The 14,932-nt window shown below is 54.6% G+C and overlaps 1 protein-coding gene across 14 annotated transcripts in view; it reads right to left on the bottom strand.

Annotated features, from left to right (window-relative positions):
• STS (steroid sulfatase) overlaps window positions 1–14,932 on the bottom strand; it is a 138,301-nt gene that overhangs the window by 20,801 nt on the left and 102,568 nt on the right. For all 14 annotated transcript variants that reach the window (XM_066250191.1, XM_066250196.1, XM_066250186.1 and 11 more), the window contains 2 exons: window positions 12,408–12,545; window positions 1,615–1,774 (listed from right to left, as the gene is read on the bottom strand). In XM_066250191.1, coding sequence (XP_066106288.1) covers window positions 1,615–1,774; window positions 12,408–12,545 — 298 coding nt within the window. The remainder of the gene's footprint in view (window positions 1–1,614; window positions 1,775–12,407; window positions 12,546–14,932) is intronic.

The raw sequence follows: 14,932 nt of genomic DNA on the forward strand, positions 1-14,932 counted from the left end.
TAGGCAGATAGTCAGATAGACAGGTAGAAAAATAGGTAGATAGATATGAGGATACTATCCGGATGTTTTTCACGGAAAAGTCTTGATGAGGTTTCCCATGACAACAATAAGTTTTCGGTCAGTAATTCTCAGCCTCAGCACCACTGCCATTCAGGGCTGGACCGTTCTTGGCCGTGGGCCCACAGCATACAGGGGACTTTAGTGGCGGCTTCGTGGCCGGTGCTGGGTCACCCCTCTGCCGGCCCATGGAACCCATGCTTGGGTGCTCTTGTGTTTTAAAATGGCTTTTCCGACATCAGTGCTAACACGATAGATGTGGAGAGAAAATGCCCCGCGTGGACAGCAGGTCCTTGGGCTCCCTGATCAGTAGCGGGTGTCCGCAGGTCTGGACAGCACAGCGTCTGAGAACGAGTGACCTCCACGATGCTGCCCTTCTCGTGTGAGCCTGTGGGGGTGCGTGTCCATGTGTGTGCGTGTACATGTGTGTGTGTGTGTGTGTGAATGTGTGTGTGATGGGTAGACGTGCCTACAGAAGAAACCTGGAAACCACCAGCAAAGCCGGCCACACCGAGACCAGCTCGCAGAGCACGGGAGGTGGGCGGACCTCTGCACGGACGCAGCCCCGGCTGCACGGCGGTCTGCATCCCGACTTGCCCATGCTCAGCCCTAACCCTAACCTGTCAGCAGCTGAGTGACAACCAGCTCTGCAGCCCGCCTGGCCTGCCCCAAACGAGTGACCCCCGTCCGTCAGCGTGATCGCACTTGAGGCAGGACCGCCGGCCACGTCATGCGTCGCAAGCTGCGCTGAAGTGGAAGGAAAGGCGCTACATTCGGGACGGGAGAAATGAAGACGCACTGGAGGTAGAGCCTGGAACCGGGGAGCCGGCGGCCCGTGTCGCTGCCGCCGTGAGGACCGGCTGGACGGGGCGACCACTGTGGGGGGACCCCGGGAGGCTCCGGGGGGGCGCTGTCCACGCCGCCCTCCACATCACCACCTGGGGGTTTCCTCCCCGCTGGGATAACGGGACTGGCAGGGGGCGGGATTTTACGGCAGCAGACCCTCCAGTGAGTCCATCACCGGATGAGGCCACCACGTCCAGCGGGAGGGGACACGGCCTCACACAGGCTGGACGGGGCGACCACTGTGGGGGGACCCCGGGAGGCTCCGGGGGGGCGCTGTCCACGCCGCCCTCCACATCACCACCTGGGGGTTTCCTCCCCGCTGGGATAATGGGACTGGCAGGGGGCGGGATTTTACGGCAGCAGACCCTCCAGTGAGTCCATCACCGGATGAGGCCACCACGTCCAGCGGGAGGGGACACGGCCTCACACCGGCTGGACGGGGTGACCAGTGTGGGGGGGACCCCGGGAGGCTCCGGGGGGGCGCTGTCCACGCCGCCCTCCACATCACCACCTGGGGGTTTCCTCCCCGCTGGGATAACGGGACTGGCAGGGGCGGGGAGTTTACGGCAGCAGACCCTCCAGTGAGTCCATCACCGGATGAGGCCACCACGTCCAGCGGGGGGGGACACGGCCTCACACAGGCAGACCAGGACCGCAGCGACGCGGCGAGGTCTGACCGAGCCCACCCCCAGCGTCCCCGAGCCACCGTACCTGTCTCCGGGCAACGGGGACCCGGCCAGCTGGACCACCGTGGGGAAGATGTCCATGTTGCTGGTGGGCTCGTCGATCTCCAGCCCGGCCTGCAGGACGCCTGGCCAGCGGAGCAGGCCCGGGACGCGGATTCCTCCTTCCCAGTTGTTGGCTTTTCCGCCTGCAACGCCAAGGGGGGGAGGGGCAAGAGGGAGAGGTCAGTTTTCTCCGTGTTCATGGGGGGGAGGGGCTCCCTGCAAGGGGTCCTTCCACATCCGGTCTGAAAGACCCCAGTGCTGTCATTCTATGGACGCCATGGAAATTCTGTGAGACCATAGAAAACACTGTGTTAAAGAGAAAAAAGAGCTCTGGCCGGTTGGCTCAGCGGTAGAGCATCGGCCTGGCGTGCAGGGGATCCGGGTTCGATTCCCAGCCAGGGCACTTAGGAGAACCGCCCATCTGCTTCTCCACCCCTCCCCCTCTCCTTCCTCTCTGTCTCTCTCTTCCCCTCCCGCAGCCAAGGCTCCATTGGAGCAAGGATGGCCCGGGCGCTGGGGATGGCTCCTTGGCCTCTGCCTCAGGTGCTAGAGTGGCTCTGGTCTCGGCAGAGCATCGCCCCCTGGTGGGCAGAGCATCACCCCTGGTGGGCGTGCCGGGTGGATCCCGGTCGGGCGCATGCGGGGGTCTGTCTGACTGTCTCTCCCGGTTTCCAGCTTCAGAAAAATACAAAAAAAAAAAAAAGAGAGAGAAAAGAAAAGCATGTGACAGGGACAAGGGACTGGTGCCAGCGACTCCGGACGCAGTGTTCCAGCTCCCTGCCTGTGTCGTGCCCGCCACAGGCCGCGAACGAATGGCGCCCCACGCTGTCTGGGCCCCACGTCCCCAGAACGTGGGGATGCAGTTCCTTCTGGGAGGAAAGGGGAGGTTATCTTAGATTCTCCAAGTGCGTTCAGGGTGCTCGCAAAGGTCTCTCACGAGGGAACGAGGCACAAACGTCGACACCGGAATCGGAGGTTGGGGTCAGACAGAGACGCCGGAAGAGGCTACGCTGACAGCCTCGCAGACGGGGACACGGAGGTGGGAAAAGACGAGAAAACGCAGTCCCCCTTAGAACCTTCAGGAAGGAGCAGCCCTGCCCACTCCTTTATTTTAGCCCTGGGGGACCCTCGGTGGACTCCTGAACTCCGAAACAAGGAGATACTAAATCTGCCTTGCCCCGAGCCACCAGATGTGTGGCCCCTGGTCACAGCAGTCACGGAGAGTGGACACACGAGGTCTGTGGTCTTGAGCCAATGAGGTGAACATTCTGCACCTGATATTTAACATGTCAGGTGTGCCCGTCACCCGGGAATTGTCCCCAGGGCCACGTCTGGCGTCCGGATGAGGGAAAGAGCACACACAAAACACGGCCATCGTCATCGTCATCGTTGTCCCTGCGTTAGCAGAAGAGCTCTTACTATTTAGTTTACAAACAAGCTTTGTCCGTTCCGGATGATGTGATCGTAACCCGACAGTGCAGAAGGAAAGCAAACAGTCTTTCTGTCTGTGTTCACATTCGTGGAAACGCCTACTGACAGATCTACAGTGTGTTCTGAAAAGGGGTAATACCGCAAGTACACACACACACACACGCATGCACACACGTGCACAAGCACACGGCAGACAGCGCCACGAAGTTCCACAGGCACAGCCAGACGTGTGTGTATCGTGATGCCGGCGTCGCACATCTGTTCCGATGTGTTCCGAGTCCCCACAGCAGACACACCTGATGTCAGTCCAGGAGATGGAGCAGCCATGGATGAAGGCATGGCTCGGTGGATAACCACTTTGAGAACAAAACAAAACTCCTGGGCAGATCGTGGCGACGTCACACCCGGAGGGTCCCGATTCCCAAGGCTCCGGGTGGTGCCAGTGCTGACGGGGACCGTGAAGGGGCTGATCGCTGCCCACGTGGCATGCTCACAGCGCCCTCAGGCGAGGCAGAGGAAGGCAGGGCACAGTTGTGGGTCCCCACACACCGACTGAGTACCCATCTGGGAGCTGTGACATGGTGGAGCAAGCTCAGGACAGGGGCGGTCTGCCCAACCCCAGAATCTAAACCACCAGGCGTGGTGCCACGGCCCAAAGAGTCTTCAGGTGACCAACTGTTCTTCTTGGTATATTATACGCTCCGTCAGGAGAGTCTGAACCCACTCTGAGTACCATCCCACGGTCACCTTATAGTCCTTTGTTTGTGTGCAGAGACAAAGGCAGCGTATCGATAAGCACAAGCTCGTAAAACTGTAAAAGGAGTCAGTTTCACAACAGCAACACCGAACGATTTTTTAAAGTCGGGACAGAGGAGAGACACGGCCGTGAGCACTCGGTGCCCGTGGAGGAACGTGATGGGTGAAGAATGATCGTCTGTTTCCCGGCAGGGGTTGACGAGCACATATCCTCGCTTGTCAGATGGTGCAGCTCTGCGCCTTCCTCCTCCTGCTGCAGCCCGGTGGTGACGGAAACGCTCTGAATATGCCCCTCCAGCTGAAGAGTATGGCGCACCATTCTTCCGGAAATGGCTACCATGGTCACTGGAAACTGTGAATGGACACTGGTGGGTCATTCAGTTGGCAGCATTTTTTAAGCAATGGCTTAGTATGATCTGAGACAATAATGGAGACTGGCTGGTGGTGGCACAGTGGATAGAACGTCGGACTGGGACGCTGAGGTCCCAGGTTCGAAACCCTGATGTCGCCGGGTTGAGCAGGGGCTCATCCGGCTTGGGAGCAGGCTCAGCAGCTTGAGCACACGGTCGCTGGCTTGGGCGTGGGATCATAGACATGACCCCATGCTTACTAGCTTCAGCCCAAAGGTCGCTGGCTTGAAGCCCAAGGTCGCCGGCTTGAGCCCAAGGTCGTTGGCTTGAGCCCAAAGTCGCTGGCTTGAGCAAGGGGTCACTCCGTCTGCTGTAACCCCGTGGTCATGGCACATACGAGAAAGCAATCAATGAACAACTAAGGTGTCACAACTATGAGTTGATGCTTCTCATCTCTGTCCCTTCCTGTCTCTCTCTCTCTCACTCTTAAAACAATAAATAAGTAAAAAATAGCGTTCTCCGTGTGCCAGGACACAGCAAGTACGTGACAGTGTCAGGTACCCTGGTGTTCCCAAACGAGGCTTTTCTGATTCTGGAAGCCCACAGGGGAACGCAGCGAATGTACGAGTTGGGAGCTCGCCCTGTAGAAACTCCAAGTCCTCGGTGTCTGCACAGGTAACTAACTGGCTGGGGGCTGGCCAGAAGCCCAGGAGACGCCTCTGACCTGGAGACACCTGTGCTGGGGCCACAGACTGTGAGTGTGGTTACGAAGGAGAGGTTAAGTTAGGAGAGTGGGAGGTGGGGTGACAGGGCAGGTGCAGAAACAAGAGGTTAAGGAATCGGCGTGATTTGGGGTTTTTTTGTCGTTGTTGTTGTTGTTCTTGTTTTGGTGTGAGAACGTACGAACAGAGAAAGACAAAGCGTGGTGTAAGTTTAGGATGTGGCGGAGTAACTGTCAGATTCACACTCCCCGCCTGCCCGTGACGGGAGGCCACAGAGGGGCAGCAGCTGAGATGTGACTCTGTCACTCTGACACAGGCAGAGCGGCGTCTTCAGCGATGCGCTCGGAGACCCTCGTTAGGAACAGCTGCTCCCAAACCCGGCTTCTATTTCAGGGCTTTTGTACGCCGGCACCCCAGCAGCTCAAATCGCTTTTCGTGGCAGGAGCATCTGCCAGCCATCCTGAGGCCCGACCTGGGCATGGAGTTTTATGAAACATTCTCCTTGTCACGTCCCTCCCCTGGGGCGTCTCTGAGCCCAGGGAGTGCCGACCACCCGCCTTCAGCAAACTTCAACGGAGCCGGCAGCACGTGTCACGTCAATGAATGCTTTCTCGCCCAAGATGCCACACTGTGCTCTTGTCGACTTTATTCATTCCGGGGACTAGACTCTGCAATTCACAGATACGTGCGACGTCGAAACAGCCAGGCTCTATCAGCCTATCATCAGGACGAAAAGAAAGAACACCATTGTGGTGTCAGTGTTCAAATGAGGGCAGCGCTTTTAAAAATCACTTGATGATGGGCCCTGGCCGGTTGTCTCAGTGGTAGAGCGTCGGCCTGGCGTGCAAGGGGTCCTGGGTTCGATTCCCAGCCAGGGCACACAGGAGAAGCGCCCATCTGCTTCTCCACCCCTCCCCCTCTCCTTCCTCTCTGTCTCTCTCTTCCCCTCCCGCAGCCAAGGCTCCATTGGAGCAAAGATGGCCCAAGCGCTGGGGATGGCTCCTTGGCCTCTGCCCCAGGCGCTAGAGTGGCTCTGGTCGCAACAGAGCGACGCCCCGGAGGGGCAGAGCATCGCCCCCTGGTGGGCGTGCTGGGTGGATCCCGGTCGGGCGCATGCAGGAGTCTGTCTGACTGTCTCTCCTCGTTTCCAGCTTTGGAAAAATACAAAAAAAAAAAAAAATTAAAAAAATAAAAATCACTTGATGCATCTTGAAAAGTTCAGGGGGGCCACTTGAGCAACAAACCCACCAACATGCCAGATCATCCAAGTCAGCGATTGCCAAACGATGTCTCCAAAGAGCCGGGTCATCAGAGTGCTAGGTCTCCTGGGTCACTTTCCCAACAGCTCAGCTCTGCCCCCTGGCGCTCAGAAGCAGTGCCCGCAAACGTGCGTGGCTTGCATCTCAATAAAACTTTATTTGCAAAACCAGGCATCAGGCTGGAGTTGGTCCGTGTGCCGCAGACTGCTGGGCGTGCTCTGAGGTACTGAGTTCCGGTGTCCGGTGCTCAGAGAGTGTCGCCCCTGACGTGACTCCATAAATATTTACTCCTTCCATTGAGGGGGAGGTGCGGCTGCAACGTTTACTAAACGTTTCATTTTTTTCACACTTCATTCAGTTCTTTCTTAGAAATCTTCTGCAAGAATGAAAAACTAAAGAATACACCTTAGCGAGGATGGACAGCAAGGCCATGGCTCTGCTCCGCCCCTGGTTGAGCTGATTTCCCCTCGAAGTGCCCCCAGAAACAGCTCATCCTGTGTTCTCTTCCAGAATGTTCCGCCATGTTTCAGTGGAGACTCCGTTTCTCTCTTACCCCCCAAACGTGTCACACTTCTATCACAAGCAAAGGAGAAAGACCACTGAGGAAGAAAAGGAGCCACCCCCTTTCAGCATAAAATGCTCAAGTGAAAGAAAAGCTATTTTTTTTATGTTTAAAAAAAAAACAAACAACGTGCTCTATGGCTCTGTTCTGTCTTCCTATCGCAAGGGACATCCAATATTCGGTGGTTCCGGAAGGCTGGGTTCAACGGGAGGAGCGTGGTACCCCCCGGGGTGCGTAGCCGTGACTTCTCCCCTGGCGGAGCGCAGGTCAAGACAGCGGTCCTCCGGGTCCGCCCACTACGCCGCGCGCCCGGAATCCCGCAGCTGGTGTCTCCCTGCTCCGTACCGTTCCCTGGGCATTCCCAAGCTCTCCTCCGTGGGCGTCTGACAGTGAGCGCCATGCCCGTGTCCTCATCCCAGCGGGACCAAGAATACTTGAGCACCGACTCTAATTCACTGTTGAGCCAGTCAACTGAGGCACCCGGGGTAACGCCTTCCAGATCCTAGGGGGTCCCGTGCATTGACCGAACGCCGGGAATAACAGATGAATCGATGAAGACTACTAGGCTGGGGGAGAGAAGGACCCCCCTACCAGTGAATGACGATGCCTTCATCTGTCCAACTTCCTTTTTTAAATTTTTTCTCCCCTGCCAACTTTGCTAGGAGATTTTATCTCCTCATGAGCTCCCCTACCCCCACTTCTCAGCCTGCTTCTCCCCTGACGACGCCGCACCACGCTGGTTTGACCTGCCCCGTCTCAAGAGTGACACCCCTGACCTCACACCGTCCGAGCAGGACCCATCCCTGCACCTTCCAGGGTGGCTTGCTGTATTGCCACCATTCCTTCCCTCAGATGAAATGCACGCAACCCAGCTTTCCAGCCCAGGTCTCGCCCAAGACAGAGCAGTCAGCAGTCTGATTGCCCACTGATGTGCACAGTCCCAACCATTGCAATTGTGCCTGAGTTTTCAGGAGGGGGGGATTGCTGACTTGATCCTATAGACCAGGTCCCTTCCACAGGCTCCTTGTATGTCACTGCTCCCTGTCCATCACGTCCTTGCTAAAACACCGGATTCCGCAGGGGCTCCGACAGGCATTCACACGACGGCCGTCAGACACCAGCCTCCGGTGAACACGTCGAGCTGCTGGGGGTCAGTCTAGATCCTCTGAGAAATTGGACCTTCTCAACCAGCCTTTGTGTGTCTGCTGTCTTGCTCCTGAAGTTCACTCAAGAGAATCCACTCTCTCCCGAATCAAACACTCCCCTTCCGCACCTGCCTCTCGGCACAAATGACACGGAAGAGCCTGAGAAGTTTCTCACGCTTCCCACCCTTCCACCCACCTGATCTCCGATCTCCTTCCCCCAGAAAATGTACTTGTCAGCACCGTGTGCGTAACAAACACCAGGGACCCTCCGAGTCTGCACCCTTGCTTTGAGCAGGTTTTATTTCTACTCACCGTGGCCCACCACAATTTCCTCTTCTTACTCTAAGGCAGCGGTTCCCAACCTGTGGGTCGTGACCCCAGTGGGGTCACCTAAAGCCATCGGAAAATACATAATGCATATCAGGTATTCACATTCCGAATCATAACTGTAGCAAAATGACAGTTATGAAGTAGCCACCAAAATTATTTTTTGGTTTGGGGTCACCGCAACATGAGGAACTGTATCGCGGGGTCACGGCATTAGAAAGGTTGAGAACCACTGCTCTAAACGACCTCACACCCTTCCCCTCTCAATTAAAGGTTCATTCAAACTCACATCCAAATACAACCTGGTATGCAGATAGACATTTTCACTGATAGAAAATAAATTCTTATAAATCGATATGAGGTAAATTACGTACATAGACAAATTTATGTGTTTAAATTTATGTACTTATATAAAAATATATATTCAAATAGATCTAAAAACCAACTTGTATATGTCAACTTTTATCTAAATAAAGTGATATTAATAAATCTTTTGATTTATACGCAGGTTGGGGCAAAAGTAGGCTTACAGTTCCCCGTATAGAAAAATAATACAATAATTAATAAATATAACAACGCAAGAGTAAACTGTGTTTCATGGACTCACAACCCACTTTGCCCCATCCTATGTGTGTGTTTATATATATATGTGTGTGTGTGTGTGTGTGTGTATATGTACATATATATTATATATATGTATATGTGCATATGAATATATATATGTATGTATGTATATGTGTGTATATATGTATATGTGTGTACATATATATTATACATATGTATGTGTGCATATGAAGATATATATGTATGTTTGTATGTATAAGGTCTACCAGAAAGTTCTGTCCATTTCTATCACAAGTTTCGACACGTAAGCACATGTTTATTTGGCGCATGTGTGCCTCTCTATTTTTATCACTTAATGTATACATACTAACGTAGCAAATTAACTAAAACAAAGTTTAGGAAAGAGGCCGGCGATGTTCAATAGGAAGAACACCATACTGCATCACGATAATGCCAGGCCACCTGCTGCTTTGGGGACTCGTCAAAAAAATTGCAGAACTAGGCTGGGAAATTCTGTCGCATCCACCATACTCCCCGGACTTAGCACCCTCCGACGATCGCTTGCTTTTGTCCTTTACAAAATTTTTTGAAGGGCAAAAAAAATTCAAAAAATGAAGAAGATATCCAACAAGCAGCGGTTCCATTTTTCGCATCAAAAGATAAAACGTTTTTCAAATAGGGGATATACACATTGCCCTCACGCTGGCCAGAAATCACGAATAATAACGGCAATTATATTATTTAATAAAGTTCACTGATGGCAAGAAAAATTTGTATTTTGTTTTATTCCAAAAACTGGACAGAACTTTCCGGTACACCGTATCTATCTATCTATATATCTATATCTACATATATCTCTATATATCTCTATCTATCTCTATCTATCTATATCTATCTATATATCTATATATATCTATATATATCTATATATCTACATATATCTATATCTATCTATATCTATCTATATATCTACATATATCTATATCTATCTATATCTATCTATATATCTACATATATCTATATCTATCTATATCTATCTATATATCTACATATATCTATATCTATCTATATCTATCTATATATCTACATATATCTATATCTATCTATATATCTACATATATCTATATCTATCTATATATCTATATCTATATCTATCTATCTATATATCTACATATATCTATATCTATCTATATCTATCTATATATCTACATATATCTATATCTATCTATATATCTACATATATCTATATCTATCTATATATCTACATATATCTATATCTATCTATATCTATCTATCTATATATCTACATATATCTATATCTATCTATATCTATCTATATATCTACATATATCTATATCTATCTATATCTATCTATCTATATATCTACATATATCTATATATATATTCGTAGCTATTGGAAAGATGGCTTTGGATGTAGGGTATCTCATCACCTGTGTCAGCACCCCACGCCTCTGGCTGACCCTGTAACCTCCAGCAACACCGAGCTGCTATTGGCTGATGGTGAGCACCTCCCCCCTGCCTAGAATAAACTCCCACCTCTGCTAAGAGGAGGGCACACCCTGCCCTCCCAGCCTTGCCCGCCCTGGAAACGGGAACAAATACAATATTTAAAATAAAGAACAAGTCAATTTAAATCAACAAACTGACCAGTATTTCAACGGGAACTATGGGCCTGCTTTTGGCTAATGAGATGGTCACTGTGCTCCTCTCACTGACCACCAATGAAAGAGATGCCCCTTCTGGAAGTGCGGTGGAGGCCGGAGAAATGGCTTCAGGGGGCTGCATGCGGCCTTCCCCGGTGGGAGAGGGAGGCTCTCCTTGGTGACTGCGGGCACTTTGCGCAGACCGATGTTGATGCCCGTGTTAAAACTGCACGGGGGGTGGGGGGGACTGCCTCGGCCCCCCCCCGCCATCTCCCAGCCTGCCCGGCACCCGGCCGTGGACCACAACCGCCTTCATGGGAGAGGACGACATCCCATGTTTGTTTCCGCCTCTGGCCCACGGCCGGACGCACGGCTCCGTAGACATTTCTAAACCGGTTAACGGCTGAAGGCATTCCACACATCACCCTGCCTGCCTCCTCTCCGCAGGTAAGCTCTGGTTCCCCACGTGCCCAGGCATCTGGCACGACACGGTGTCACTTTACCCGGCCACTCTGCACAGCAGCATGCTTCTCTGTGTCCCGTGCGTCTTCCTGCCTTATTCCGGTGGCCCCTGCTGTCTGGAACGCCAGGCTCGGCGACCCCTTTGTACCACGGTCACCTCGGCTCACCCTCTCTTTTTTTTTTTTTTTTTTTACTTTATTTATTTTTAGAGAGGAGAGAGACGGAGAGGGAGAGAGAGGAGAGAGAGACAGAGAGAGAGAAGGGGGGAGGAGCTGGAAGCATCAACTCCCATATGTGCCTTGACCAGGCAAGCCCAGGGTTTCGAACCGGCGACCTCAGCATTTCCAGGTCGACGCTTTATCCACTGCGCCACCACAGGTCAGGCCCGGCTCACCCTCTCTTGTGGCACGTCCCGCCCACACCCACTGGTGAGGTGGGGGGGGGCGTTGGAATCCTTAGCGCCACTGCGCCCTTGCAGGAGTCTCCCTGAAGTCTCCGGGAAACGGGCCACACGTTATTATAGTCGGGCACACATGTGCCGCATTCTCCGGGGGACACCGTCCACGCCGTGCGGGGGCGGTACCAGGGTGTCACGTAACACTCCCAGTGTCACACGATGCGTGACCCGGCACGGTGGTGGCTTGGCTGGCGTTGTGTAAGGAGTGAGCATCAGCTCAAAAAGCTATTGTAGCCCTGGCCGGTTTGCTCAGTGGTAGAGCGTTGGCCTGGTGTGGAGTCCCAGGTTCGATTCCCGGCCAGGGCACACAGGAGAAGTGCCCATCTGCTTCTCCACCCCTCCCCCTCTCCTTCCTCTCTGTCTCTCTCTTCCTCTCCCACAGCCAAGGCTCCATTGGAGCAAAGATGGCCCGGGCGCTGAGGATGGCTCCATGGCCTCTGCCTCAGGTGCTAGAATGGCTCTGGTTGCAACAGAGCGACGCCCCAGATGGGCAGAGCATCGCCCCCTGGTGGGCGTGCCGGGTGGATCCTGGTCAGGCGCATGCGGGAGTCTGTCTGACTGCCTCCCCGTTTCCAACTTCAGAAAAATACAAAAAAAAGCTATTGTGGGTGGCGGCAGACAGGGTAATGGGCTCCCAAATTTACCAATGTCCTCATCGCCCGGATGCGGGGACCACGATCCCTTCCGTGGCAGAGGGGACTTTGCAGAGGTGATGAAGGGAGTGGGAACGGGGAGATCACCCTGGCATACCTGGGTGGGCCCGTGACACAGACGAATGAGGGTTTGCCACGCAATTTCCCCACTCTGGCATGGCATACACCTGACGCGTCCTCACTCGAAGCCAGCCAGGCTACGGTGCTCGCAAAGCAGAACGCACTTCTGACTGAACGTACTTTCAAGCGACCCCGAGGGGGTCAGGACTCGGCGCACCATTTGGCCGGGGAGCGTGGCGGTCACAAGCGTCCCTCAGAGAGGACGGGGGGGGGGGGCGGAGGGCCGTGCCAATGCACTGGGGTCCAGGGTGGAGTGGCCGGAGGGTGAGCCCAGAGGCCAGCACTCGCCTGCACACCCTCTCACCTTTGTAGATCCCGTTGCTGCCTCCGTGGCGCTCCCCCTTGGCGGTCACCTCCTCCACGTGCGCGCCCTGGTCTGACGTGAAGTAGACGAGGGTGCTGTTGGTCAGCCCGAGCTCCTCCAGCACGTTCAGGAGCTGCCCTGTGGGGGAGGGGAGACTCGGTTCTCAAACAGCCCGGATCTCTGAGAGAGAACGGGGGTCGGCCCTGGACGGTTGGCTCAGTGGTAGAGCGTCGGCCTGGTGTGCGGGGGATCCGGGTTCGATTCCCGGCCAGGGCACACAGGAGAAGCGCCCATTTGCTTCTCCACCCCTCCCCCTCTCCTTCCTCTCTGTCTCTCTCTTCCCCTCCCGCAGCCAAGGCTCCATTAGAGCGAAGATGGCCCGGGCGCTGGGGGATGGCTCCTTGGCCTCTGCCCCAGGCACTAGAGTGGCTCTGGTCGTGGCAGAGCGACGCCCCGGAGGGGCAGAGCATCACCCCCTGGTGGGCAGAGTGTCGCCCCTGGTGGGCGTGCCAGGTGGATCCCGGTCAGGCGCATGCGGGAGTCTGTCTGACTGTCTCTCCCCGTTTCTAGCTTCAGAGAGCGGCGACAGGCGTCAGTGATCCAATCGAGCGACACCTCACAGCACCGTGGGGACCGTTGGGCGCCACAGACGGACTTAGCCGAGTGACCCGGTCAAGGATCTTACAAGGATGGGGCTGACGGGTCACGAGTCACTTGGAGAGAGATACTGGGAGGCAGGGCCCAAACCTCTGCACTCACCAGCTGGGCACGGTCCACTGGTTAGAAACAAGCCTAGAGATGGCCCATAAGGACTGGGGGAAAAAAAACCCCACCGATATCCCTCTTGTATGAGCAAATCCATCTTCAGATATTTTATTGATGAATGACCTCTTATAACCCTTAGAATAGATACCCACGTCCAAATCTATCATATCCATACCCCTCATCCCCCCCTCATTCTTGCCCCTATCCTATCCCCCCGAGCCTGACACTGTGCCCCACCCCACCCCCCACAATTGTAGCTAACACCACAACATCAGCAGCTCTGAGATCCCGGCCACCATCACCCGAGCGCCGTCAACGTGCGGGGGACGTTCTCCCACGGCCTCTCGTTTAGACGGCCCTGAGCTCTGTGACCAGGCAGAATTGTTTCTGGTCACTCATTTGACGGGTGATGGCAGCAAGGCTCTGGACAGATAAGTGACCCCCGGCGAGGAAACGGGAGAGGCAGAGACAGAGAGTGAAGTCACATTGCAGAAGCCAGACTCTTCCTGCCCTGCGTAGTCATGGGGTGGGGGGAGGACCCTGTGAGGTTCAGACAGGAGCAAAAAAGACATCAAGGGGGATAAAATTAGAGGTGCGTGCAGAGGCGCCCATCTGCCTCTCCACCCCTCCCTCTCTCCTTCCTCTCTGTCTCTCTCTTCCCCTCCTGCAGCCAAGGCTCCATTGGAGCAAAGATGGCCCAGGCGCTGGGGATGGCTCCTTGGCCTCTGCCCCAGGTGCTAGAGTGGCTCTGGTCGCAGCAGAGCGACGCCCCGGAGGGGCAGAGCATCGCCCCCTGGTGGGCAGAGCGTCGCCCCTGGTGGGCGTGCCGGGTGGATCCCGGTCGGGCGCATGCGGGAGTCTGTCTGACTGTCTCTCCCCGTTTCCAGCTTCAGAAAAATACAAAAAAAAAAAAAATTAAAAAAAAAATTAGAGGTGCGCACTGAAATAGCCACGCATACAACCAAACGACGACCCCTGCCTTTTTCCAATTAACCCAGGAGGGAGGGCACAGATTTAATTAGTGTGGATCAAGGGCGCACGAGAGGTTTTGAACTTCTCTGTCTCCGTCTCCTGACGCCTAAGATCTTCCACACGGGAGAAACAGAGGCCAGCTGAGGATTCCGGACGGGGCTGCAGGTGGCCTCTCCAAGCAGGCAGCCAGCACCAGCTCTCAGAGGGGAAGGGAGAGGCAGTCCGCCCCAGGGTTTATAAGTCCCACGGAGAGCCACGTACTCACGGGCTGCTGGCGGCCACCTGGGACGCCGAACCGGTCTCAGTTCCCATCTCTCTCAAACTATTCTCAGACCAGCATGGGGGCTCCCCCCCACGCAGCCCCCGAAAGCCTCACGCCGTGAGTAACGGGCGTGTCCACCTGATGTGGGTGAGGCTCCTTAGTCTCGACGTGACGTTGGGGGCCGCCCTCCTCGACCCTGCCCTGCAGCACAACCCCACACCGGAGTCCTGCAGGAGCCCCAGGCGTCCTGCGCAGCGGAAATCGTAACTGCATGCACGGACATCCTTTCCAGCACGGAGGCCACGTCCCCCTGCAGACCTGCCCGCACACCCCGGGGGGGAGGGCGTCCCCACCTACAGGCGCAGAGAGGAGACCAGGAACGCAGGGACGTGGCCGGGAGGGCGTCCGAGGCCAAACCAAGGCCAGCTTTGCTGCTTGATGGGAAATGCCAGCACATGAAGTATGTTCAACCCTTCCCAATATTTTAACTCGTATAATAAACGGCTCTGGAGGGCTCGCCGTATAC

The sequence above is a fragment of the Saccopteryx bilineata genome, chromosome X (assembly GCF_036850765.1).
Source record: "Saccopteryx bilineata isolate mSacBil1 chromosome X, mSacBil1_pri_phased_curated, whole genome shotgun sequence".
Taxonomy (NCBI): domain Eukaryota; kingdom Metazoa; phylum Chordata; class Mammalia; order Chiroptera; family Emballonuridae; genus Saccopteryx; species Saccopteryx bilineata.